The sequence below is a fragment of the Engystomops pustulosus genome, chromosome 4, assembly GCF_040894005.1.
Source record: "Engystomops pustulosus chromosome 4, aEngPut4.maternal, whole genome shotgun sequence".
Lineage (NCBI taxonomy): Eukaryota > Metazoa > Chordata > Amphibia > Anura > Leptodactylidae > Engystomops > Engystomops pustulosus.
The window spans coordinates 200059134-200086095 of record NC_092414.1 but is presented as its reverse complement, the minus strand read 5'-3'; the positions used below and the strand labels follow the sequence as shown (position 1 = coordinate 200086095).

The following is a 26962-nucleotide window of genomic DNA, read 5'->3' as shown; positions in this document are numbered from 1 at the left end:
CTCATAGATCCAGGCACCGGGACTGTGGTATCTTCTTATATGTGTTATGCATGGCCTACTGCCTTCTAAAATCAACTTTTAAAATTATGCTCTAGGGGTGTTAACAGTGCCCCGCTGTGCTGTAGCTTCTCAGGCTATTACACTGTGCAGAGCACTTCCCTCTTTCACTGTGAACCGAAACTTTCTCTGCTGCACTGAGATTACATCAAGCAAAGGGAGGGGGGGGAAAGTGCTGAGGGAGCAGAGGGGGAGCATGGGACAGTGTGACAGCCTGTGATGCAGCAGCACAGAGGGGCCCTGGTAAGACCATGAAGCCCATTACCATAATTATAAAAAGTTGATGTTAGAAGAAGGCGGGGGTGGGGGTTCATATAACAAATATAAGAAGATGACCACAGTCCCGGTGCCTGGGTCTAGCAGTTATGTCCCTGGTTTATCAGGATGGATTTTGACAGTAGATTTCCTTTAAAAGGATGAAATACTGTATGCAAATGAGCCATCCTAAAATGTAGGCAACACTCATACCCCATGTATCCTTTGGGGGCTGTGATTAGGGTGTGCCTATATCTGAATGCTCTTGCCACACTGTAGACTTAAAGGGATTGTCCAGGATGAATTCTACTCCGTTCTACATTCTACCAAAAACCGACTCACATTTCATCTCTTCTTCTATAGAAATATAGGGGACCGGACAGGCGGGGCACTTTTTTTTTTAATGGAAAGAAAAGAATGTTCTTCTAAACCTGGACAACCCCTTTAACCAGTAAAAGTAGCCATCACACGCTTGAAGTAAGGCAAACCAACAGCTACATGTATGTATGTATGTATGTATGTTGTAATATTTCCAGGAACCCGAGACTGGATTAGCTTTATTTCCTCACTACACCACCCTCCCCCCAGTGGCCATGCCCGGTATTGTATCCAAACCCTTTTTAAAGGGGTGGTCCATGAGGCTGAATTGCAATACTAGATGCATCGTCTGGGGTAGAGTGTCGCCGTTTCCCTTCAACAATCAATGAAACAATAACTGGAATGGGAACATATCCCCCCCCCCCTTCCCCAGAAAAAAAGCAGAACACACCATGAAATCAATCAAAAAAATATTTATTGATTATATCGGGGTCGGGGGGTAACAGTTCAGCATTTTATTCTGTCACTTTGCATAAGTGAGAAGACGATCGCTTCAGAAGCGGCTGTGACAGATGACGTAAGGCACTCGGGTGACCCCGTGGCGGCTCGGCCGCAGGACACGGGGCGATACAGCTATGATAGGACGTCTCCCATGTGCTACACGGGTCCTAGTCGTCACCCCCCCCCCCCTCCTGCTGAATATTTGGTCTCCGCTGGGCTCCTACACACCCCATCTATTGTGCTACACAATACGGATTGTATATGCATAGAGTATAGGATTACACGCGCTCTGTATACATCCTCCAAGTCATGTGACCCCCCGTAACAGCCAATAGAAACAATGGAGTCCAGCGCTGGACAATGGAGTCCGGGGTTTAACCCCTCATACGCCTTCCCCATTGTGCCGAGGTGTAACAGGCTAGAGATGTAATGCACCGCCACACGTGCAGCGTTATACAGATAATGGGTGAGTATATGATTACGGTATAGAGATTATATATCCGCGGTACGCCGGGCGTATCCAGTACCCCAGCCCCCGCTCTATCTGACGCTCTGTGACATGTGCAGGGGGGTCAGCATCTCTTCAAATATTGCACCTTTTACATTGGATCCTCGGAGGTTGGCTTCCTGGAGGTCACACCCAGAGAGGTCACAGTTCTGGAAGGGGGAGGAGCAAATAAGTCAAATGTCACCAAATATTCAGCTCACATTACATGACCCCTGACCTCTTACCTCCAGGTCTGTCCCCGCTAGGGTGGCACCACGTAGGTTACAGTTCTTCAATTTGGCGTTTTTTAAGGTGGCCACCCGCAGGTTGATCCCGGTCATCTGACTGCCCTCCATGTCCACGCCCTTCAGATTGGCTCCTAGGAGGAGGAAACAGGTGAGGACTACACACACCATCCCAAATCTATAGAATATAATACACTCAGTCAGGGATTACTGTATACACGGCACGTGGATTATGGAGAGGATTCTCCATGATGGATTTTATGGGCGCTTATCAGTGATTTCCTATCCCCAGCGATCAGTCACGAGAACCGGACCCCCACAAATAAGCGTCCCGTTTTCACTGATGGGTGGTGCGGCAGGACGAGCACCTACCTCTCCATTCTCCTCCTACCTCCCATTACTGAGAACAGCATCCATGTCCTCCGGATCAAGGGGGTCCCTCACCTTGTAATCCTATGGCCTTCAACTTGAGGCAAACCCTTTAACAACCCCCATCCATAGGGCTCCCCTTCGCCTGGCACAGCCCCTCGTTCCCTCTGCTTCCGGTCCTGACTAGAATGAAAGTGGAGGCACCCCGTGATCGCTATGGTCAGCCATTGCCTTATCCCTGGACAAGGACTTCTCCTATTTTAGTCAGACTGGGACCCCGCATAGAGGAATGGGGGGGGGGGGGGGGGGGGGGGGAGTCACAGCTCTGAGGAGGATCGTCAGGATGTAGGTAAGTGTCTCTTTACTCTTCCCCAGAATACACCATTCAGAAACCTCTTATCACAGGCTTCCCCATGCTTTACACTGCAGCTATGCCCATACACAAGCCCAAACTGGCAAGCAATGGGGGCCTAGGGGGCTGCTCTTCTACTCCATCACTGGTTCTGGTCCGGCTGATAATTATATAGAAATTGGAGGAGATTTCTGGAGATAAATGGAAACCAATCACAGCTCAGCTCTCATTTGTGGGGAACAGATTTTGATGATAAACCTCCCCCATTGTGTTTGTTATTCACCTTCCAAATTTGCCTTCAGGCCCGAGGGGTCTTCGAAGTTGCAGCCTTTGAGCGAGGCGCCTTCTGCGTTGGAGCAGAGCATCTTCACACCCTGGAGATTCGCTCCCTAGGCGAGGAAACAAAATTCACAACCAAAAGATGAGATAAGGGGTCCTAGGGGTCCGATTGAAGGGAGTAACCCATCCCCCCACTCCGGCACGCCTTACATCCAGCACAGATCCGGACAGGTCGGCCCGCTCCAGGCAGGAGCCGCACAGGTTGGCTTGAGTCAGGTTGCAGTTGCTCAGATTCGCCATCTTGAAGTTAATGTATCGCAGGTCCAGGCGGGAGAGATCGGCTCCACTAAAGTTCAGACCCTGCAGGATTATACACAAGAATAAAAACCTACAATACACCATGATTAGAATGGGGACATGTCCTCACACTGATGTGCTCTGTGCACCAAGATCAGAGACTTTTGATCGCTGTTTTTAGATCGTTGGGGTCCTGGTAGTCAGGCCCCCAGCGATCACACTAGATAGTCTTTGATGGGATGCCCCAAATTTATAAGATATCCATATCCTATGCACAAGTTAGGGGATAACTAACTGATCCGGGAGGGTCCAACGCACTGATCACAAGAACGGGACCCCCTGCTCTCCAGAGAATGGGGATGTGGAGTGGTGAGAAGAGTAGGCATCCTGCCGCCTCATTCACTGTCATTCATTGGAGTGGATGGAGATATCTGAGCGCTGTGCTCAGCTACTTCTGTCATTTCCATACAACTGAATGGAACAGCAGGGTAGACGCTCGTCCTACCACTCCACCCGTTACTCAGAATGAGATCTGCTTTCTCTGGAGAGCATAGGGGTCCTGTTCCCATGATAGATAATGGTCCTAACGCATAACCCATAAGCTTGGGACATACCCTTTAAGCTTCAGGTTGTAATATGCGGAGGCCATATCAGCTGATCAGTCGGGTGTCCCGGCATCGCTCCCCCACAGATCCTATATTCTAAGGATAGACCCTCTATATTCAGTCATGGATTCCTTCCCTCTCACCTGACAGCGGAGCTCGGATTTGGTTGGTGTAGCGAGAAGAAAGCGGATAAATTCCTTCCTGGAAATGGGAGAATGATCCTCCGCCGGCTGCGAATTCTGTCAGTAATGAAGAAATTATTAACATTACAATTACATTATTATGGGATAATCCGGATACTCATCATATTTCCAGGAATACAGCAGAGCTGCAATACCAGACACATCCTACACGGAGAGGTGGCGCTGTGTCTGGGGTCACTCTCACCTTTATCGCCAACTCCAGATGTTCTATCACCGAATCTATTCCAAAGAACTTGGCTTCTTCCAAGACTCCTGCAATAGAAGAGCGGTGTTACTCCTTCCATCCCCCACTCAGGGGACCAGAGGTGGGCACCCAGCCGCTCACCCAGTAGATTCACTCCATCGTTGACAATCAGCTGCCCGTGACGGAGATAATTGAGAATGGGCTCAAAGTATTCGGGGCTGCGGTCTATGAGGAAGGCTCCTCGGTGGTCCCGCTTGTTCCCCCAGGCATCTATGAGGTGGAGCACATGGAGCTGTGACTATAGGTGTGCACACGGCTCTATCGTCTCTGACATGATGCTGTGTGTATAGGAGCCGGTGTACCTACCTCTGTCACTGAACATGTGTGACAGCATGCTATCCGGCTCCTTACTCACAAGGGTGGACCTGCAGGAAGACAGAGCCCCCAGTAAGACCCTGCCCACAGTAAGAGGGAGATATACTCCATGGCGGACCCCTTACCGTGTAGTGGTGAAGTATCGCCCCCCAACATTTAGTGTTAACCAGTCCGTTTGCCCCCCGGTCAGCGGCTCCGTGATCATCGGCTCATTCTGGTCGTCTGGAAAGAGAAGGATCGGGTCATGATATTTGTAGGATCGGGGCGGCAGAGGCAAATGGCTAAAGACACCCCCCCATGGCTAAAGACCCCCCCCCCCATGGCTAAAGACCCCCCCCCTCCTCCTATGGCTACAGACCCCACCCAATGACTAAAGACCCCCCCCCCCTCCTCCTATGGCTAAAGTAACCAGCCTCACATGCAGGTGCCAGTGGCCACCTACCCACGGGCCTCACTCACCTGCACACGACTCTCCATCACTCACAAACAAGACGTCATCGTCCCTACAAAATAAAAAAAAAAGACAATTTTAAAGAGGTTCTTGGATTAATGACACTTAAAGGGACAGTCTCAAAAAAATACTTGTATATAGTATCCTGGTTACAGAAAGCGGATACTCCCCCTCCCCTGATCTCTCAGCTCTGTGCTATGCCGGATAGTTAGGAGCCCAGCAATCAGCACAAGGGTCTTAAAGTGCCCCATGTGATTAGACGAGGGGTAGACAGCACCCTGTTATAGATCTGGGGGTGCGCCTGTACTCTAGTCACATGAGGGATGTAACAGAACCCCTGATCTGAGCAGAGAAAAGACTGAATGGTGACTAATAGAAACATGGAGTCATTACAGGGGTCAGGAGAAAGTCCGGCATCGCGCCGACATGTCATTACGTGATGAGAGGAGCACATGATCCACACCCCCCCCCTTACCCCTGATGAGGGGAGCACATGACCTGCGCCCTCCCCCTTACCAATGATGAGGGGAGCACACGACCCGCACCCCCCGTTACCTGATGAGGGCGATGTCATCGATCAGGCCCCCCTTGTCATTGTAGACGCCCGTCGCCCGTATCCCTAGTTTGGAGCCGGCAAGAGACAGGACATCAGAGATTGTGGATCCGTACAGCGCCACCACCTGGAGACACAGAGAAATACAACCACATTATAAGAGGAAGCAGAGTAGTCACAGCCCCTCCCACACAACTTCATAGAACTGCGGCTGAGCGTGCACCTCTCATAGCCCCACAGGAATGGCAGGAGGAAAGTTTAGGTGCTCAGCCCCAGCACTCTCTCCCTGTCTGTGCTGCCCCACAGGGGGCTATGTGGAAGGTGGACATGCCCTTTAAGAGACTGAGGCTCAGTGCCCGCACTCACCTTTCCATGCCGGGCGTGCCCCTTCACGAACAGGGTGACCCTCTTCATAATCGGGGTCTCCCTCCCGCCGCCCCCGCTAACCCGGAAGACTGGAGCAGCACAACGTGACAGCGGGGAGCGCCAGCCAATCACCGCCTGCCTGAACACAGCCAGGAGCCAATCACTAGCGCCCTGGGCGGGGTTAGTAGACATCCAATAGCGGGTGTGGCTAGTAACTTTTCATTGTGATACCTGCAGCGCCACCTCCTGCTTGCCCTCATCTGTCGTCTTCGTGGCTCGGACTTCGTGACGGATAATTCGCCATGTTTGGTTTGGGCAAAACCGCATTCAGCGTTCACTATGTCAATGCCAGGCTATGGAGCGGTATGCGCAAGGGCCAGAAGTAAAGATGGAGACTTTTTTTGCAGTAAGACAGTAAAGCGCATGCGTCTTCTTGCGCCTGCGCAAATGCCCCTGACCCAGCCGTTAGTTTACGTAGTATCCATTCGCAGTCTTATCCTCTGATAAAATACATTGTTACCGCATGTGTGGCGTCCATGACCGCGGGTAACATGTCTAGTGCAGCGGCTGTTATTATTACTGGCTGCGCCGGGGCTCCTCACTGAGGAGAGACAGGGGGAGGCCAGGAACTATTTAGTCTGGCGGAGGGATCAGGCTGCGGAGCGCTAGATTTGAATTTGAATCAGAAGCCGGAGGTCCCAGCGCCGTGCGGAGCGGTGTATGTATAGTGTATATATAGTGTATGTGTAAATAGTACGTGGAGCGGTGTATGTATAGTGTATATATAGTGTATGTGTATATAGTACACGGAGTGGTGTATGTATAGTGTATATAGTATATAGTGTACAGAGCAGTGTATGTATAGTGTATATGTATATAGTGTGGGGGGGTGTATGTATAGTGTATATAGTGTGCGGAGCAGTGTATGTGTATAGTGTATGTTTAGTATGTGTGTGTATAGTGTATAAATATATAGTGTGTGGAGCAGTGTGTGTGTATAGTGTATAAATATATAGTGTGTGGAGCAGTGTGTGTGTGTATAGTGTATAAATATATAGTGTGTGGAGCAGTGTGTGTGTGTATAGTGTATAAATATATAGTGTGCGGAGCAGTGTGTGTGTGTATAGTGTATAAATATATAGTGTGCGGAGCAGTGTGTATAGTGTATAAATATATAGTGTGCGGAGCAGTGTGTATAGTGTATAAATATATAGTGTGTGTGTATAGTGTACAAATATATAGTGTGCGCGTGTGTGTATAGTGTACAAATATATAGTGTGCGCGTGTGTGTATAGTGTATAAATATATAGTGTGCGCGTGTGTGTATAGTGTACAAATATATAGTGTGCGCGTGTGTGTATAGTGTACAAATATATAGTGTGCGCGTGTGTGTATAGTGTACAAATAGATAGTGTGCGCGTGTGTGTATAGTGTATAAATATATAGTGTGCGCGTGTGTGTATAGTGTATAAATATATAGTGTGCGCGTGTGTGTATAGTGTATAAATATATAGTGTGCGCGTGTGTGTATAGTGTATAAATATATAGTGTGCGCGTGTGTGTATAGTGTATAAATATATAGTGTGCGCGTGTGTGTATAGTGTATAAATATATAGTGTGCGCGTGTGTGTATAGTGTATAAATAGATAGTGTGCGCGTGTGTGTATAGTGTACAAATAGATAGTGTGCGCGTGTGTGTATAGTGTACAAATAGATAGTGTGCGCGTGTGTGTATAGTGTACAAATAGATAGTGTGCGCGTGTGTGTATAGTGTACAAATAGATAGTGTGCGCGTGTGTGTATAGTGTACAAATAGATAGTGTGCGCGTGTGTGTATAGTGTACAAATAGATAGTGTGCGCGTGTGTGTATAGTGTACAAATAGATAGTGTGCGCGTGTGTGTATAGTGTACAAATAGATAGTGTGCGCGTGTGTGTATAGTGTACAAATAGATAGTGTGCGCGTGTGTGTATAGTGTACAAATAGATAGTGTGCGCGTGTGTGTATAGTGTACAAATAGATAGTGTGCGCGTGTGTGTATAGTGTACAAATAGATAGTGTGCGCGTGTGTGTATAGTGTACAAATAGATAGTGTGCGCGTGTGTGTATAGTGTACAAATAGATAGTGTGCGCGTGTGTGTATAGTGTACAAATAGATAGTGTGCGCGTGTGTGTATAGTGTACAAATAGATAGTGTGCGCGTGTGTGTATAGTGTACAAATAGATAGTGTGCGCGTGTGTGTATAGTGTACAAATAGATAGTGTGCGCGTGTGTGTATAGTGTACAAATAGATAGTGTGCGCGTGTGTGTATAGTGTACAAATAGATAGTGTGCGCGTGTGTGTATAGTGTACAAATAGATAGTGTGCGCGTGTGTGTATAGTGTACAAATAGATAGTGTGCGCGTGTGTGTATAGTGTACAAATAGATAGTGTGCGCGTGTGTGTATAGTGTACAAATAGATAGTGTGCGCGTGTGTGTATAGTGTACAAATAGATAGTGTGCGCGTGTGTGTATAGTGTACAAATAGATAGTGTGCGCGTGTGTGTATAGTGTACAAATAGATAGTGTGCGCGTGTGTGTATAGTGTACAAATAGATAGTGTGCGCGTGTGTGTATAGTGTACAAATAGATAGTGTGCGCGTGTGTGTATAGTGTACAAATAGATAGTGTGCGCGTGTGTGTATAGTGTACAAATAGATAGTGTGCGCGTGTGTGTATAGTGTACAAATAGATAGTGTGCGCGTGTGTGTATAGTGTACAAATAGATAGTGTGCGCGTGTGTGTATAGTGTACAAATAGATAGTGTGCGCGTGTGTGTATAGTGTACAAATAGATAGTGTGCGCGTGTGTGTATAGTGTACAAATAGATAGTGTGCGCGTGTGTGTATAGTGTACAAATAGATAGTGTGCGCGTGTGTGTATAGTGTACAAATAGATAGTGTGCGCGTGTGTGTATAGTGTACAAATAGATAGTGTGCGCGTGTGTGTATAGTGTACAAATAGATAGTGTGCGCGTGTGTGTATAGTGTACAAATAGATAGTGTGCGCGTGTGTGTATAGTGTACAAATAGATAGTGTGCGCGTGTGTGTATAGTGTACAAATAGATAGTGTGCGCGTGTGTGTATAGTGTACAAATAGATAGTGTGCGCGTGTGTGTATGGTGTACAAATAGATAGTGTGCGCGTGTGTGTATGGTGTACAAATAGTGTGCGCGCGTGTGTGTATGGTGTACAAATAGTGTGCGCGCGTGTGTGTATGGTGTACAAATAGTGTGCGCGCGTGTGTGTATGGTGTACAAATAAATAGTGTGCGCGCGTGTGTGTATGGTGTACAAATAAATAGTGTGCGCGCGTGTGTGTATGGTGTACAAATAAATAGTGTGCGCGCGTGTGTGTATGGTGTACAAATAAATAGTGTGCGCGCGTGTGTGTATGGTGTACAAATATATAGTGTGCGCGCGTGTGTGTATGGTGTACAAATATATAGTGTGCGCGCGTGTGTGTATGGTGTACAAATATATAGTGTGCGCGCGTGTGTGTATGGTGTACAAATATATAGTGTGCGCGCGTGTGTGTATGGTGTACAAATATATAGTGTGCGCGCGTGTGTGTATGGTGTACAAATATATAGTGTGCGCGCGTGTGTGTATGGTGTACAAATATATAGTGTGCGCGCGTGTGTGTATGGTGTACAAATATATAGTGTGCGCGCGTGTGTGTATGGTGTACAAATATATAGTGTGCGCGCGTGTGTGTATGGTGTACAAATATATAGTGTGCGCGCGTGTGTGTATGGTGTACAAATATATAGTGTGCGCGCGTGTGTGTATGGTGTACAAATATATAGTGTGCGCGCGTGTGTGTATGGTGTACAAATATATAGTGTGCGCGCGTGTGTGTATGGTGTACAAATATATAGTGTGCGCGCGTGTGTGTATGGTGTACAAATATATAGTGTGCGCGCGTGTGTGTATGGTGTACAAATATATAGTGTGCGCGCGTGTGTGTATGGTGTACAAATATATAGTGTGCGCGCGTGTGTGTATGGTGTACAAATATATAGTGTGCGCGCGTGTGTGTATGGTGTACAAATATATAGTGTGCGCGCGTGTGTGTATGGTGTACAAATATATAGTGTGCGCGCGTGTGTGTATGGTGTACAAATATATAGTGTGCGCGCGTGTGTGTATGGTGTACAAATATATAGTGTGCGCGCGTGTGTGTATGGTGTACAAATATATAGTGTGCGCGCGTGTGTGTATGGTGTACAAATATATAGTGTGCGCGCGTGTGTGTATGGTGTACAAATATATAGTGTGCGCGCGTGTGTGTATGGTGTACAAATATATAGTGTGCGCGCGTGTGTGTATGGTGTACAAATATATAGTGTATGGTGTACAAATATATAGTGTATGGTGTACAAATATATAGTGTATGGTGTACAAATATATAGTGTGCGCGCGTGTGTGTATGGTGTACAAATATATAGTGTATGGTGTACAAATATATAGTGTGCGCGTGTGTGTGTATGGTGTACAAATATATAGTGTGCGCGTGTATAGGGCATGTAGTGAGTATTTATATATATAATATCGGTGTATAGTATAATGGGATGTCGGTCCATTATACTCTGGGGCCCCTGTATGTTGCACTATTATTGTATAATCTGCCTCTTCTTGCCCCTGGCGGGGGCACTTTTGGTCTATGTGCTGAGACTGATGTGATGTGTTGCAGGTGAGAAGGTGATGGCCAGAAGGAACGTTCTGCAGGAGCTCCCTGTCCCGGTGCCGCAGGCGGAGCTCCAGTCCTATGAGGTTGTATTAGAGGAGGAGGACGCCATCCCCTACAACAAGCAGACCCCCTCCTCCGGGCACCCGCACTCCAGGTTCATCAGCAATGACGAGGCCAAGGAGAACATCACCCCCTCTCAGTTTGAGGATATTTTCAAGGGCAAAACGAGTCCAGTGAAGGTTTTGGACAGCAGTGATGGACCCGGAGCTTCAGGATCCAGCCTGACAGGGGATGAGAACGTGTCCACTCCGAGGAGGTCAACAGAGGGCGACCTGCAGCCGTCTACCACCCCCATAGACTTCTCTACTGTCACTGTGGGCGATCTGGGGATCTCAAGTGAAAGCTTCACCACCAAATGTTCAGGTGAGGGGTAACTCATTTACGGGATCCCCGGTAGTCAATGTGGGGGACACTGTCCAGTGACTGAACCGGATACAGCTCTGTACATGTACATACTTAACTCCATAGTATAGCAGTTCATTAAGTTGTAATGCCCAGCATGGCCACCAACAGCTGTGTGGCGCTTTTCTGCCCTGTTATTTATCAGCTTTCCAAATTAAAGTTTTTTTTAATTATCTTGGCCTTTCTTTTACAGGAAAATCTCCAAAATCCTTGCACAAACACAGACGCAGATCAACAATTGGGGTCCGGGGATCCCCTGAAATGAACTTTCTGATTCGTCAGATAGCACTACAGAGAAGTAATAGGAAAGAAGAACCGGAGCCCCTGGTAGGTGCAGTATTACATATTGGGTTACACACGTTACATGTATGTCAATTGTATCCCAACTTACATGGTCTACTGCGTCTCATGAGCATGTACACTGTGACCCCACCAGCAGAATAGTGAGTGCAGCTCTGGAGTATAATACAGGATGTAACTCAGGATCAGTACAGGATAAGTAATATCATGTATGTACACAGTGGCTGCACCAGCAGAATAGTGAGTGCAGCTCTGGAGTATAATACAGGATGTAACTCAGGATCAGTACAGGATAAGTAATATCATGTATGTACACAGTGGCTGCACCAGCAGCAAAATAGTGAGTGCAGCTCTACAGTATAATACAGGATGTAGCTCAGGATCAGTACAGGATAAGTAATGTCATGTATGTACACAGTGACTGCACCAGCAGCAGAATAGTGAGTGCAGCTCTGGTGTATAATACAGGATGTAACTCAGGATCAGTACAGGATAAGTAATGTCATGTATGTACACAGTGACTGCACCAGCAGCAGAATAGTGAGTGCAGCTCTGGTGTATAATACAGGATGTAACTCAGGATCAGTACAGGATAAGTAATATCATGAATGTACACAGTGACTGCACCAGCAGCAGAATAGTGAGTGCAGCTCTGGAGTATAATACAGGATGTAACTCAGGATCAGTACAGGATAAGTAATGTCATGTATGTACACAGTGACTGCACCAGCAGCAGAATAGTGAGTGCAGCTCTGGTGTATAATACAGGATGTAACTCAGGATCAGTACAGGATAAGTAATGTCATGTATGTACACAGTGACTGCACCAGCAGCAGAATAGTGAGTGCAGCTCTGGGGTATAATACAGTATGTAACTCAGGATCAGTACAGGATAAGTAATGTCATGTATGTACACAGTGACTGCACCAGCAGCAGAATAGTGAGTGCAGCTCTGGGGTATAATACAGGATGTAACTCAGGATCAGTACAGGATAAGTAATGTCATGTATGTACACAGTGACTGCACCAGCAGCAGAATAGTGAGTGCAGCTCTGGGGTATAATACAGGATGTAACTCAGGATCAGTACAGGATAAGTAATGTCATGTATGTACACAGTGACTGCACCAGCAGCAGAATAGTGAGTGCAGCTCTGGAGTATAATACAGGATGTAACTCAGGATCAGTACAGGATAAGTAATGTCATGTATGTACACAGTGACTGCACCAGCAGCAGAATAGTGAGTGCAGCTGTGGAGTATAATACATGGTAAGGGTGCGCTGTGTTTGGCTCATTCCCAGGTAATGGTGTATACAGGGCAGAGTGAATGCTCCAGTGAGGTGCAGGTATACAGATGGTTTTCTTCCTCTGTCTTCTCAGGATAACCCCTTCACTTCTCCTCGAAACTCTGTTTTGAGGGAGAAAATCTCTGCTTTCCGGAATGCCTTCCAGGCTGTTGAGGAGACGGAGGGAAAACTGTCTTTTCCAGGATTTTCAGAAGCTGAGGAGCTGGATCCTGAGAAAGGTGAGGCCATGGTATATGATCCGTCAGCTTGTACAGATGTGCTGCTCCTGTGCATTACTATGGAGACTGGTTACTGGGTCTCATTCTCATTTATTGTGGCTGCCACCACAAGGGAACCTATCACCACAATGTCACATATACAGCTAGTGACAGGTTCCCTCAGAGCCCTAGACACTATCTGACATACTTCTTTTAGCTAAAAATTGTTTACCTCACATCCCCATGTATCAACTTTATTTTATATTACCTGACGTTTCCTGCTCAGCCAGCCCCTCCCATCTACCTTATTCCTCCTTACTATTCAGCAGTTCATGTCATGTGACCAGGGTGGTGGCATTAATGCTCCTGTACCTTTTATATTTGTAAAATGTACCCCATGAATGTATCTGATCACATGAAGTCACAGCAGCCTCCATGTAGTATGGGGAGGAATAGAAGTCCATGGAGGCTGCTGTGATTTCATGTGATCAGATACATACATGGGGTACATTTTACAAATACAAAGGGTGTAGGACCTTCATTAACATCATGACATGAATGTTACACAAGGTATGGTGTAAAAAAATGGACACAATATCTCCAGAAATAGAGCTCTATATGTCTGTAGTTGAATATTGGCAGACAGTCCCTCAGTACAAGGAGGCAGGGCAGTGATATGAAGAGACTCCCAGCTGTCAGTCACAATAAGGGGGCGTGGTTTACTGGCTGAGGAGTATAGTCAATATGGCTAATGGGGAGGATTTGTAACCCTTTACCAGTCATGGTTGGTTTGGTGGACAAAATTCGGGTGACCGGTCCGCTGTAATTAATTTCTGGTCTGTCTGATCCAGTTGTTATAGGTCAGACCTGGTTTAGGATGTTGCCTTCTTCATGACGCGTCTGTTTATCCTCTGATTGTAGGTAGCAGAGAGGTGGTATCTGAGCCCCCAGGGAAAAGGAAGAAATTATGTCACACAACAGATCCGTCTGATGAACCCTCAGTAACCTGTCCGGCACCAGCAGCAAAGGGGGAGCAGGTATGTACCCCATAAGTGACCCTACTATATGGGAGCATCCCCAGGGGTTGTCTGCCCTATGAAGTGGCAGACGGGCAGCTCTAGCAGAGTTGACAATACACCTTCACGACTGTCACTATATTCAGGATGAGTCCCCTCTTCTTGTGGTGGGACCCCTCCTGCAGATACAGGATAAGCCAAGCCCACTGATGGGAGTCATGTCTTCTGGACAGTGGCATCCGGCTCCATCGTTATCACAGACTGAATCTAACCACTTTGCTGTCTTCTGTATCTCCAGAAATCTGTGCCAGAGAAAACCTTGGATCCCGTCTCCTCGTTGGCGTCAAAACTGTCGAGCGACGTCCCCAGTGCGGCAGGTGAGAGGGGGCTCTCCGGCCATTGGTTGTTGCAGTGCAGCCTCCTGGCTCAGTGGTTACTCCTATGGCTGGAACAGAGGGAGCCTAAGGGCTGGGACAGATGAGAGTTGTCTCCATCTGTGTGTTATCCATGATTATGACTGATAACCGGAGCTGAACCCCACATGTCGAATCAGTCCTGGTTGTCTACGTTCGGGCCGGACATTCCAGCACAGGAAGGACACTCTAGTGTGTAAGGGGCCCTAGTATACCCAATGCATCGTGCGCCATTGGGGGGGATGCAGAGACTTGCACTCAACACACCAGCTTCCATACATCCCCCCACCCCAATAGATCTGCACATAAATTAGATGTCCGCTCAGATGGTGCTGGGGAATCAGCTTTTTTGCCTTCCATCCGTTATGTGTTTTGGATACACACACAAAAACGGATGCAGTTACAAACCTGACTGCAAATGGATGCAGCAGATGTGGCGCTTCTTGTAGTAACCACTATACTCTATGTAACACTATACATGTGAACTAACCGGGTCCCACCTATCCCACCATTCATAACTCTTCACGTTGATTTCGCAGAGGAGGCGCAGAGCGACAAGGCTCAGCCCATATCGACGACTTCTAGATGTCGGAAAAGGAAGGTGATGTTCGCCGGTCTCCTGAGTCCTCCAGAACCGGAATCACAGACATCTGAAGCCTCCGCTGTTACTGCCCTTAAACCAGTCCTGAAGAAGACCCCCAGAAGAGACTTCTCCTACTTCCGGGTAAGGGAGTAGATTAATGCAGACTGGATACTAGTTGACCCCTTTATGCCTCTGCGCCCCCTGATATGGTGCCGGTTCATGGTCACTCACTTTGCCATAGAAAGTCACATTCCCCTTCCCCTCCTGTCTGTGTAGGGGTCTCTGCTCCCTCTGATACAATGATCTATACTGCCCTCCTTCTAGTCCACTCTGTTTTTTAGGATAGATGTGTAACTTCTCTCTGGAGTCTAAGCCTCCACTACTCCTTCAGTAATATGAATATTTGTCCACCGCAGGTCGGATTCGTAGAGGAGAGGAGGGTCTTATTTTCATTGGAGGAATCTGCAGACAATGGTGAGGGTCTTGACCTTTTGTTGAGGGGTATTTGGAGAACTTCTTTAATAGTTCCTGACAGATCAGACTTCTCTGTTGCTTCCTGATGTAGCAGAGGTGAGTGCGTTCTGCTACACCAGGAGGAGTGTGCGCCAACCCCTCTGACATTGCTCTTCCACCATGACTGCTGTCAGCTCCGGAGGTTGTGCGGTTATGAATGCAGCCCATTACTTTTTCCCTCCAGATTGTAACAATAAACCAGAAGATTCCACCAAGAAGAAGAAGGTGACCTTCGGCAGGGAGCTGAGTCCAGAGCTGTTCGATAAAACGCTACCAGCAAACACCCCGCTACGTCGTGGCAGCACCCCGTATAATCGCGGACAACCAGACGACTCTCCATCTGCTGAGCCAACGCTAGACCAGAGCCCGTGTGATCCCATACCGCAGCCCGACTTCAGTGACAGAGAGGAGGTGGGTACAGCTGCATCACGCACTGCGCTCCTCTGTTACTCCTCCTGGAAGAGAGCAAATGCACTGTGTGCCTGCACAGACTGGGCAGCGTCAGCCCATAGGTGCTCCCTGCTTCTTCCTGCTCTTCCAGGAGGTGTCAATGTGACTCCTCACCTGATTTTGAAAATTTTCAGGAATGTTTTAACCCTTTCCATACATTGATTTCTTATTTTTTTTTTCCCCAGGAGGAGACTTTCCAGCCGCAATCACTTTGCTTTGATGCCGAATCCTCGGACAGTGACTTTCCTGTCCCCTTCTCTTTGTCAGGTAGGTTCGGCTCCTACGTTAAAAAGTTTCTCATCTTCTGATGGATATATTTGTAAATGAAATAAATAAAAGTTTGGATTTCAATAATAATTGTTTTGTTTTTAACAAGTATTATTTATGTATTGATGCAATGAAGTCTCTGTCCCTTTTATAATCTGCCAGGACTGATTGGATTGTGCGAGACTGTGAGGTCACGCCCTCAACTGGTAACGCCCAGTTGTAAATTTCCCCCCTACGCATAATGTAGCTATACGCCAGGTATTTATTTATTTTTTTTAATCCCTTGTAATTTCTTCTTAGGGCACAAAGAGGAGTCGGGTCCTAAGGAGGAGGAAGATGGTGCCGACCACACATGGAGCTCTGCGAACCATGAGCTGGTGGCGTCTTCTAGTGAGGAGACTGGAGCAGTCACGGATATAGTGAATGGTAGGAAATGCTGTCGGATCGCTACGTGACCACTAGAGCTGGAGTCCTGACGGGAGCTTGGGGGGTCCCGGGGCTGGAGCCCTCCCGGTGGGACCCCTGTTCCTCTCTTGTGTTATTCCCTGACAGACATCCATTTTCATTCCCCATAGAATCTTTTATCACTGCACCAGAAGTCTCACCGGCTGCAGCTAGAAAGACTCGCTCCTCCAACAAGCGGAAGGTAAGTGTCCAGTATTATCAATACTCGTAACACTGGCCCCGTAGTATTGCACTACATGCGAGCTGTAGGTCCTTGGCCAACAACCCTGTGACTGTTTCTATCGACCCTTTACTTAAACTATCACCCGCCATAAGCTTTATACCATCAGATTAGAGCTTGATGCAATGCTCTGATACTCTCTCCCTGACAGCTGACCAACACCGAGGAGACCCCTGAAGGTGACGGCCCAAAGGCAAAGGTCAAAGCCGCTGTGAAGAAAACCAGGAAGCCGGTGATCGGAAAGAGATTACTGGTGGGTGCACTACAGGGAGCCTGTCAGCAGCAATGTTATAAGTAGCTTATTTTACAGGTTCTAATAGCCTATGATATGCTGATTTTAAAAATGCCTTTGTCAGCATTCTCAATACTGCCACTACTGTATAAAACTTTATTACACATTACCTGGCTTCCTACCAAGTGGTGAGTCTTAGGGAAGGGGGCAGCTGCAGTCTCTGTCTCCTTCCCTCCATTCTTCCTGTTATGTGCATTGAACAGGCAGGGGAGGGAGGGGGATGGTGAGGAGGAGAAGACGACTTGTGCATTAGTGATTGTCAGTCCGGCTCTTCTTAGTCCCCATAAAGAGCCGGCTCTTGTGGATTCTGAATGTCACTATGTGATTGTATATGGAGATGTTTTCAGGCAGCCACCCACTTCCACTCCACTTTGATCTAGTATTTTTCGGGTAAAAAGGGGGTGTGATTACAATTTGGGAACGGGGTTATTCAGGGTGAGCCTTGAGCTTTAGGGGAAGAGCAGACTCCTTTCATTCACCTTAAAGAAACTGCTCTAAGAGGACGACCCATCAGGAGAATTCATGGAGGAGACTGAGACACAAGCACGCAGGCTGCAGCTGTATGACATGTACAATGTGACGCATACATCTATACAGAACGCTACATACGTCTCTACATCTCAACATTACTCTACATACAGCTGCTCTTGTAACTACCTACCTATGTCATGACATTCCCCCAGCAGAGGGCAGATTGTATTTGTGGAGGGGTGTGATGGCACAAGGGTTACACACATGTCATGTGCCACACGGGCAGTATTCTGCTGCAGATATCCCCTCTCTCAATGGTACAGGAACCCTCAGCAGAATCTGGATGAAGCTGTTTGTATGATTATGGAATCGCGGGTTATTTCTCTCAAATCTGCAGCCACCACCTCAGCCATTATAATAATAATAATCTTTATTTATATAGCGCCATCAAATTCCGTAGCGCTTTACAAATCATAGCCATTACAGATGACCGACCCCTACAGTAGATATCAATGTATGTTTTCCTGGATCGGTCCCCATTGATGTGTGGGGACAACATACACATCTCTATGAAGCTTCTACACACGGGAGATGTACATGTCTGTCATGTTTCCACACAGGTGAAGGCAGTCCGCGAAAAAGGCAAGAGAAAAGGAGGAAAATCCAAGAAGAAAGTGGTGTACAGCGAGAGAGAAGTTGTATCCAAGAGGCCTCTGCTGAGCCCGATCCCGGAGTTACCGGAGAGCGTCCCCACACCTCCTGCCTCCGCCTCACATGGCTTCTCTTATGGTATTATACTCTGTGTATTAGTGGTGTACAACACAAACTTGACCAACAAACAAGCAGGGATTTTTTTTTACTTTTTCTTTTTTTTTTTTTTTTGTGGTTTCCTAATAGGTAAAGCTTACCTCGAAGATTTGGTAAAGAGCGTCCATGAGCAAAGAATCCATCTCACATTTGAGGATCCTCTGACGAATATTGAGGAAGAGGACCCAGAAAGATCTCCTGTCTCTGATAGACTGGAGGACGTGAAGGTCTCACATAATGGATCACCAGAGAAGACTGTTGTCATCAGTCTGGCCCCACAGGTCGACCAAAGCAGCAGTGAAGGCCCTCCACCTACTACCAGTATAGAGGGAACAGATGAGTTTAGCAAACCAGTTCCAAGTAGTCTGGAAGAGGAGACAAACAAGACTAAGAAAACTAAGAGCCGTTCTTCTACACGTAAGATGTCGTCACATCCATCCATTTCTTCAGAAAATGCAAAGCTGGATGAAGACGTGGACAATGTTTCTCACAAACAAGGTCCAAATAATCTGGAAGAGGAAATAAACAAGACCAAGAAAACTAGGAGACGTTCTTCTACACATAAGATGGCGTCACATCCATCCATTCCTTCAGAAAATGCAAAGCTGGATGAAGACGCTGACCATATTTCTCACAAACCAGTGACAGGTAGTGAAGATCCAGTGCAAGAACCCATTGCACTGTCCTCCATTTCTAATCAGCTTCCGGAAGGAACCACAACCACCAGCTCCTCAGTCACCACTGAACACAAGAAATCTAGAAGGTCCTCAAGAAACCATCTAGTGGCCCCCACAAACCCTGAGCCAAATATTCCAGCTGAAGTTGCTTCTGCAATGTTGCCTCATCTGATTGACCCCACCACCATTGACTTTTGCCTTCCCATCGATGAAGTCCTTCAGTTCCCACCACAGGAAAAGAAAGTGAGACGCAGCATGAGGCATCGCAGAGACTCCGGGGTCATCGGCTTGTCTTGGGTCGAGGAGAACAAAAACGTTGAAACGACTGACAGGAGGAAATCTTTAACGTCTGTCGTGAGGCTTGAGGAGAACCCAGAACTGAGCAGCTACGACGTGTCCACCACAGCCAGGAGGACCAGGAGAAGAACCCTATGTACCACCACCATTCAGGAAAGTGCAGCTACTATTGGGAACAAGAGGCGGATGTCCGGCTGTTTTCATAAGGAGCCTAACAGCATGTCTGTGGGAAAGGAGGCCGTCCAGTCCAGCCTTGTATCAGATGTATAGGAAGTTCTGGTTTCTCATGGACCTTACACTTGTTATGGAGCTGGAACATCTGTATCTGAAGGAGCCACATTAGATCCCATCTGTGATGTGGTGGCCTCAGCTTGTGGCTGGCCGGTCAGGAGTGCTACACTTACACTGCTTGTCTATCGTGCATTTTTCTTGGTTGGGAGCTTCAGGCCCATCTCTTTTTATATATGTCGTCTGTATGTCTGTCTTTCCTCTCTTAAAAATTTGCCGTGTATTGCTGTAACGTCCATCTTTACCTCAGCACGTTTTATTACAGGGGTCTACCAGGATTAGAGGGTGGTTATACCCGTTATTACCGCCTCTCCTGTCTATAGGTTGTATCTGCAATCGCAGGACAGGTAAATGGACCTGAGCTGCAGAACCGGACAGAGCCACAGTCAAGGGTGTCACTGTTTCTAATGTAAATTTTGAGTGAGCCCTTGTCATCCTTGAGGCATTGGTCACTTGTTTTTCCACCAGTGCCACAAGTCTTATTTTTATTGTTCTGTATCTCATCCACCAAAATGAGAATTACTTTTTAGAAAAATAAAACCTAGTTGAAGAAACATCTGCAATAGCCAAGTTGTTTGTGGAAATTTTCAATGTCACACAGGCGCGGTTCATCTCCTTCTGCACTGCTCCGCCTCCTCTGTCTCATTACAGACATGGTGGATCCAAAAAAAAACAAAAGTGCAAGTTTCTTTGTGACTCTACGTATCCCTCATATATCCAACACTGGACAGAGATTCACATCCAACCACCAAATAACTAGGAAGCAATGGGGGGGGGGGGGACAAGACACAAAAATTCCCATAATTTGCTTCCTTTATATTATCATCTTGACGCAAGGATAACGTGTAACGTAACTCGCCAACTGAGTGCGCGAGATCTATGAGGCAGACTCTCTTGTGCCTTCTATGTGCAGTGTATGGGAGACGGGTTAGAAGCTAGTGTCCATCCACCAGAGAGAGCCTGCAGAGGGGAAAACTGCTAAAAAATGAAGAATCCAAAACACTATCATAGCCAGAAATGTTGTTACTCTCTTCTAATAGACCTCTAAAAGCCGTCTCTGTAGTAGTGAATGTAGGCATTTTAGCTTCGTCAAGACCCTAAATCGGGGTCAGACTTAAGAGCGCCACTTTTGTGCATAGGTTTTAAGCTGGTATTACATTTCAATGGGGTTTACATGGAGGTGAGCTGCAATACCATGCGCTATCTGTGTCAGGGAGTGGCGCTCTTCTTGGGGGATTATCCCTTTACTCACATTTGTGATCACTGCCTACATAGTAAATCGACCGTAAAATCTAATGGGGTGACCCAGACCTCTGGCGGCCGATGCTGTGAGGGCCTCGTTATTGTGCGTCGTACATAGACACTGATTTCATATAGTTAAAGACACAACATACGCCGGTCATGGGGGGGCTTCATATATCCAGGATCAGATGTAGGCTAAGCCTCTGGAGATATCCTACAGTTCCATATACAACCTTCCCACAGGCGGACGCCGGGGAGAAGCGCAACGCTCTGCTAAGTTGTGCAGAACAGAGCAATTAGCTACTTAGAGGGAAGAAAGATGGAGCGCGCCGGGAGGGGAGACGGGCCGTACAGTCCAAATCCAAGAGCTCAATCCCCATGTTAATATTGGGCTACTTCCAACGCCCCCCCCCCCCCTGTGACCCCCCACTTTCCTGCCCCCCTGCGTAGGTTTGGATCCTCGCCGCCATTTTTGTTTGGAGAGGGCGAGAAGGGGCGGATGTAATGAATGGATTTTATTGTGTCATATTTCACAAACCCTTTCTGACTGCTCGGGGACCAAATGGGAAAAGCTTCCAGAGGAACTGCAGCCAAAAGCAACACGGAGTAATCCCCCCCCGGCCCCGAGCCTGCGCCGAGAAGGAATGCAGCCTGACAATTTCTAACTCCGCTTCATTCTTAATGCCTGAAAAACGTCTCTCCTGCCAAGAAAAACACCGAAAAGAGCCCTTCAGCAGATAATAACACATATTTACGAGCCTGCAGGTGGGGGGCGGACGAGATTTCCGAAACATTTCCCTCGGATTTCATGCTCTTAAGCTGGAAGGGAGGCTCATTATTATATAGATATGGAGATGGATGCGCGGACGGCGGTGGAAAAGGGGCCGCGGGCGACAATGTTTTTGGAAAGGGCTCATTAGAAATAGATGAGATCGAAAATTTAGGTGAAACATTAAAAATATTCCAGTATTTCACACTTTTTTTCTCAAATTTTTTTAAAAAAAACCCTTGCTCCTGGTTCCCTCACCTCAGTAGTACTTCTGTTTTTCGGGCCTTTGTACTGGGAGATCATGGCACCCACTACAGCCACTTACTCCTCCTTGGGCCAGGGGACAACACAGTCATCTAGAAAACAGGAGAGACGTCCCATGTTCTGAGAAGGTCCGGCACTGGATGATGTGGATCCCCCGACGCAGGTCTAAAAACCAGAAGTGTCAGAGTGCTGTGTTGAATCCTCTCCTCCCCCGGTTGCCGCCAGTATTTTTTAAGCCCGCCTCTTCTCGTGACCGATATTATAAGTCCCGCCTCTGGTGTTATGGAGTCCGGTCCCCTGTCATGGATGCTATTTTTGAGTCTCACCGCCTGTCATGGCTGCTGATTTTAAATCCTGCCTGTTGAACCCCTTGCCCCACCACCTAGATTTGAGTCACCCTGTTAAGGCTTTTATTTTTTGGGCCTGCTCCCTACTTTTGAATTGCAAAGATGACGACTCTATTGACAATTCGGATGGCTTCCATTACAGTTGTTTCTGGAGAAACTGTAGTTGTTGCTAAATCTGCTACTGATTAATTCCCTGCTGCCATTTTTGTCCCTCCCATTAAAAAAAAAGCTTTACAGTATTTTTCGGACTATAAGGCGCACCGGATTGTAAGGCGCACCATCAATAAATGCCTGCTAAAACGGCTAGGTTCTTATATAAGGCGCACCGCATTATAAGGATGAGGTGGCATATATAAGGTGGCAGACCTGTGCACAGTTCAAGGCAGCTGTTGTCTGTAAGTACAGTTCATATATAAGGCACACTGGACTATAAGTCGCACCTTTTCTGAGAAAATCAAAGGATTTTTAGTGTGCCTTATAGTCCGAAAAATACAGTATTTATAAAAAATAAAAATACATGTGATTGATTCACATTTTTTATATATAGGATGTGAAATTCTGGATACCTGTGTCCTCCACCAGAGGGAGCTCACTACATGCAGTAGATGTATTATGAATACATATGCAGCACGTGGGTGTACATTTTTTTTTTTTCTACTTTTTCTGGATGAAACCACACCCCCTTTTTGCTTAGTCAGGCCAATCGCAGTTATTGTTAAGGGGGAAACTTAATATCACATCAATATTTCAAAAAATGACAAGTACCAATGGACATCTCTTTCAGGACACTAGGAGGCCTCCACCTTTTTTTTTTTTTTTTTTTTTTATAGAAGCCCCCCAAAGTTTGTTCTAAGTTGATAAAGGAGTCACAACCTTCATTAAAGGGGTTCTCCAGTCATATCAACTTGCTGATCAGTGGGGGTCTCCGTGATGTCAGTGATTGTACCCCTGTTGCGCTCAAGATAAAGAGAGTATCTCTATGGCGCTGCCGAAGGACGGCGTCAGGCTCTTTCCGTCCGCGCCTTATACATGAGCAGAGCAGCTGGTGCATGCGTGACTGGCTGTGATGATCATCTTGAGCGCAACAGTAGAACAATGAACCCCCGTTCTCGAGATACGTGGGGGTCCCCTTTCTGTAGATAGGGCCTAACTTGCTATGACTGGACAATCCCTTTAACTCTACAGAGCAGAGAGTGGTGACAAAAGACATTGCTGGAGGACTGGAAACATGAAAACTGTGTAATGCCTCATTTGTCCTGCGGGGGCACTGTAGGTAAACCAAACCGTGGCTATTATGAGGGGGACACTTCTAATAAGAGTTTGAATACTTCATTAATATCAGATTTTCATTATATAATCCCTATAAATGTACATTTCCCTACATTCAGCCTTACATTTTAAGGAACGCTCTCTATCCCGGGCCGCTATTACTTGGCACAGCCTGAACATGACATTGCCCAGACTCTGTCCCAACTTTGAGTAACATGGGTGAATTAACATGACTGAATTACGTTCACGGGGAGAGGGAGGGAAACGAGGGGATGTAGGAATCATTTGAAAAATGAACGTTCTTGGCAAAAACCTGGGAAATGCACTAATTCATTTTCCACGTTGTGACCTTTAAGAAAGAGGCAAGAGAAAAAAATAGAAGACTGTGGGAATAGCGGGAAGCGGAGCTCGCCCCGGTGCAGGGACCACAACAAGAGGGGAAATGAAGCGTGACATTCAGTAACACATCCACAGGCCTGCTGCTCCTGCTCCACTCAGAGGGCTCTTAAAGGCACAGTGCCTCTCCTATACCTTTCCCCTACTTTTACAACTGTGTTTTCAATTTTTTATTCTCTGCTTTTAAATTTTTTAAATTAAAAATTGGGAAAATTTGCCGTATGGTATTGATGAAAAAAGTATTTTTGGGTGCACAGTTCTAATAAAATGCTATGTGTCTCCATAGTAACAGACTACAAACAAACATTGCGCAGTCTGATCCCAAAGTGTCCCCTATTATTGATGGCTTATACCTGGTAGGCCAGTAAGAAGCTCAGACTACACAGCGGTTACATGTAGTCTGATACCATGGAGACACATAGGAATATTTGTAATAAGTCATTTAGTTCATTATTACAGAGGCAATAACTTTTTTCATATCTTTTCACCCGTTGGAAGTCTTTGTAAGGTTTTCCTATCAGACTGACATAGTGAAGCACTGGATGATTGACAGGTGATCATGTGGGAAATCTTTTACTATTTTTTTGCAGAAACTTTCGCTTAGGGGCTGCTTCCGTTACAGAAAATGTGGCTAGCCTGTAATACCGAACACAGACTGTGTTGAAGAGTGGCGCTGTTTTTTGGAAAAATTCTTTTAATTCAGTTCATATTGTAACACATCATAATCCAATGCTCACTTCTTACGTGCTGATGATATGCACGCTCACTACAATTATGAAGATGCACATGCACGCCTGCATACCTACTACATACCTGCCAATGTGCATACAGGCACACTTAATGCACACTGATGCACATGCATGCTCATTTGCTACTTACATGTAGATACACATGCATACTCATTACCTACACATATGCACATGCAAGCACATTACCTACATACACTCTTGCACATGCATATACACTAGCTACATACACGCTGATGCAAATGCATACTCATTTGCTATACACACACTAGCTACATATACACCGATGCACGTGCATGCTCATTTGCTATATATACACTAGCTACATACACGCTGATGCAAATGCATACTCATTTGCTATACACACACTAGCTACATATACACCGATGCACGTGCATGCTCATTTGCTATATACACACTAGCTACATACACGCCAATGCACGTGCATGCTCATTTGCTATATACACACTAGCTACATACACGCCAATGCACGTGCATGCTCATTTGCTATATACACACTAGCTACATACACGCCAATGCACGTGCATGCTCATTTGCTATATACATACTAGCTACATACACGCCAATGCACGTGCATGCTCATTTGCTATATACATACTAGCTACATACACGCCAATGCACGTGCATGCTCATTTGCTATACACACACTAGCTACATATACACCGATGCACGTGCATGCTCATTTGCTATATACACACTAGCTACATACACGCTGATGCAAATGCATACTCATTTGCTATACACACACTAGATACACATACACCGATGCACGTGCATGCTCATTTGCTATATACACACTAGCTACATACACGCCAATGCACATGCATGCTCATTTGCTATATACACACTAGCTACATACACGCCAATGCACGTGCATGCTCATTTGCTATATACACACTAGCTACATACATGCCAATGCACGTGCATGCTCATTTGCTACATAAACACTTGCTACTTACACGTAGGTAAACATGCATGCACATCGCCTACATACATGCCGACACACATGCATACACATTACCTACACACACGCACATGCAAACACATTACCTACACACACGCACATGCATACACATTACCTACACACACGCACATGCATACACATTACCTACACACACGCACATGCATACACATTACCTACACACACGCACATGCAAACACATTACCTACACACACGCACATGCATACACATTACCTACACACACGCACATGCATACACATTACCTACAGACACTCTTGCTACATACACACTGATGCACATGCGTGCTCATTATCTACAGCATACACACACTGATTACGCACCCGCTTACTCTTACCAATGACGCTGCAGCTGTCGGGGGGCATGCTGGGGCTTATTCACATGCTGCGGTTTAGCTACCGTTTTCTCTTTACCTTCACTATTGGTTTTTATTGGACAAAAAACAGCCAAAAATAACTGCTGCAGTATTACATAAGATGTTTACAAACTTCTACTTTTTGGCTATGATTTTAGTTGTTTTGTCACAAAAAAAATAGTTGGTCCCAGGGCCCCATCCCGGCCTCAGTACACCACAGCCATACAGCACAGTTACATAAAGCAGAGTCCCCCCCCCCACACACATCAGGCCTCTGGGGGGCTGCGGGAAGGTAGTCCCCTGCCTGATAGATTCCATATCTGCTTGATATACACCATGAACACTTCCTGGCAGGCTGGTGCTCTGTACATGTAACTGAAGCCTTGCAGGTGTTGTCTCTGGTATCAGCCCCGCACATCACATCATGGAGGAGGAATGCCGCTCCCCAGCCGCCCATCTGTATCCTGATATACCCACAGCTCTCCTATCAAGGTCTCTCTTTCTTAAAGGGGTCACTTCCCTGGACTAGGACCTGCTCCATCTCCCTGGAGGCGCTCATTTTACCCCTCCCCCCCCCCCCAAAAAAAAACCCCGAAGTCTTCTGTTTCTTTATTAAAAATGTGTATTCCAATATCATTTCTTTACAGTTTTCAAGAACTCTGCTTGCTGTCATTCAGTAGGAAATGTCCTGTTATGTTTCTGGTTATGTGATTGGGGCCTAAGGCTCATTACCTGACAGGACTTTGATTAGTTTACTCTAGTTTACACTTATTTTACTTTAGTTTACACATATTTCCCATTGATCCACGCCTCTTTCTGACTAAGCCACACCCAGTATGTGTAATAGTAAAAAAAAACGGGCTAAAAAGTCTCAGCCAAAAAAAGGGCCAGTGTGTGTTAACCCTAAATCTCTCTGGT

General features: G+C 46.5%; 2 protein-coding genes across 8 annotated transcripts; one reads left to right on the top strand and one right to left on the bottom strand.

The window, feature by feature from the left end:
- Positions 1–1088: 1088 nt before the first annotated feature.
- KCTD9 (potassium channel tetramerization domain containing 9) lies at positions 1089–6239 on the bottom strand. 2 transcript variants are annotated; one of them, XM_072149406.1, is made up of 12 exons: positions 6129–6239; positions 5534–5658; positions 4987–5030; positions 4653–4749; positions 4519–4577; positions 4294–4422; positions 4153–4220; positions 3909–4004; positions 3074–3223; positions 2868–2973; positions 1864–1997; positions 1089–1788 (listed from the first exon to the last, which is right to left on the bottom strand). In XM_072149406.1, the coding sequence occupies exons 1-12, from the start codon at positions 6222–6224 to the stop codon at positions 1672–1674; spliced, it is 1221 nt and encodes a 406-aa protein (XP_072005507.1). In that variant the 5' UTR covers positions 6225–6239; the 3' UTR covers positions 1089–1671. The 2 variants fall into 2 exon arrangements, with proteins under 2 accessions (XP_072005507.1, XP_072005506.1); XM_072149405.1 differs by lacking the exon at positions 6129–6239 and adding an exon at positions 5898–6050.
- Positions 6059–20210, top strand: CDCA2 (cell division cycle associated 2). 6 transcript variants are annotated; one of them, XM_072149403.1, is made up of 15 exons: positions 6059–6077; positions 10635–11054; positions 11287–11420; positions 12774–12918; positions 13819–13934; positions 14212–14290; positions 14866–15050; positions 15326–15383; positions 15607–15833; positions 16058–16139; positions 16440–16565; positions 16715–16785; positions 16976–17077; positions 18208–18376; positions 18485–20210. In XM_072149403.1, the coding sequence occupies exons 2-15, from the start codon at positions 10646–10648 to the stop codon at positions 19636–19638; spliced, it is 3057 nt and encodes a 1018-aa protein (XP_072005504.1). In that variant the 5' UTR covers positions 6059–6077; positions 10635–10645; the 3' UTR covers positions 19639–20210. The 6 variants fall into 6 exon arrangements, with proteins under 6 accessions (XP_072005504.1, XP_072005505.1, XP_072005501.1 ...); XM_072149404.1 differs by lacking the exon at positions 6059–6077 and adding an exon at positions 6140–6303; XM_072149400.1 differs by lacking the exon at positions 6059–6077 and adding an exon at positions 6348–6615.
- Positions 20211–26962: the final 6752 nt, after the last annotated feature.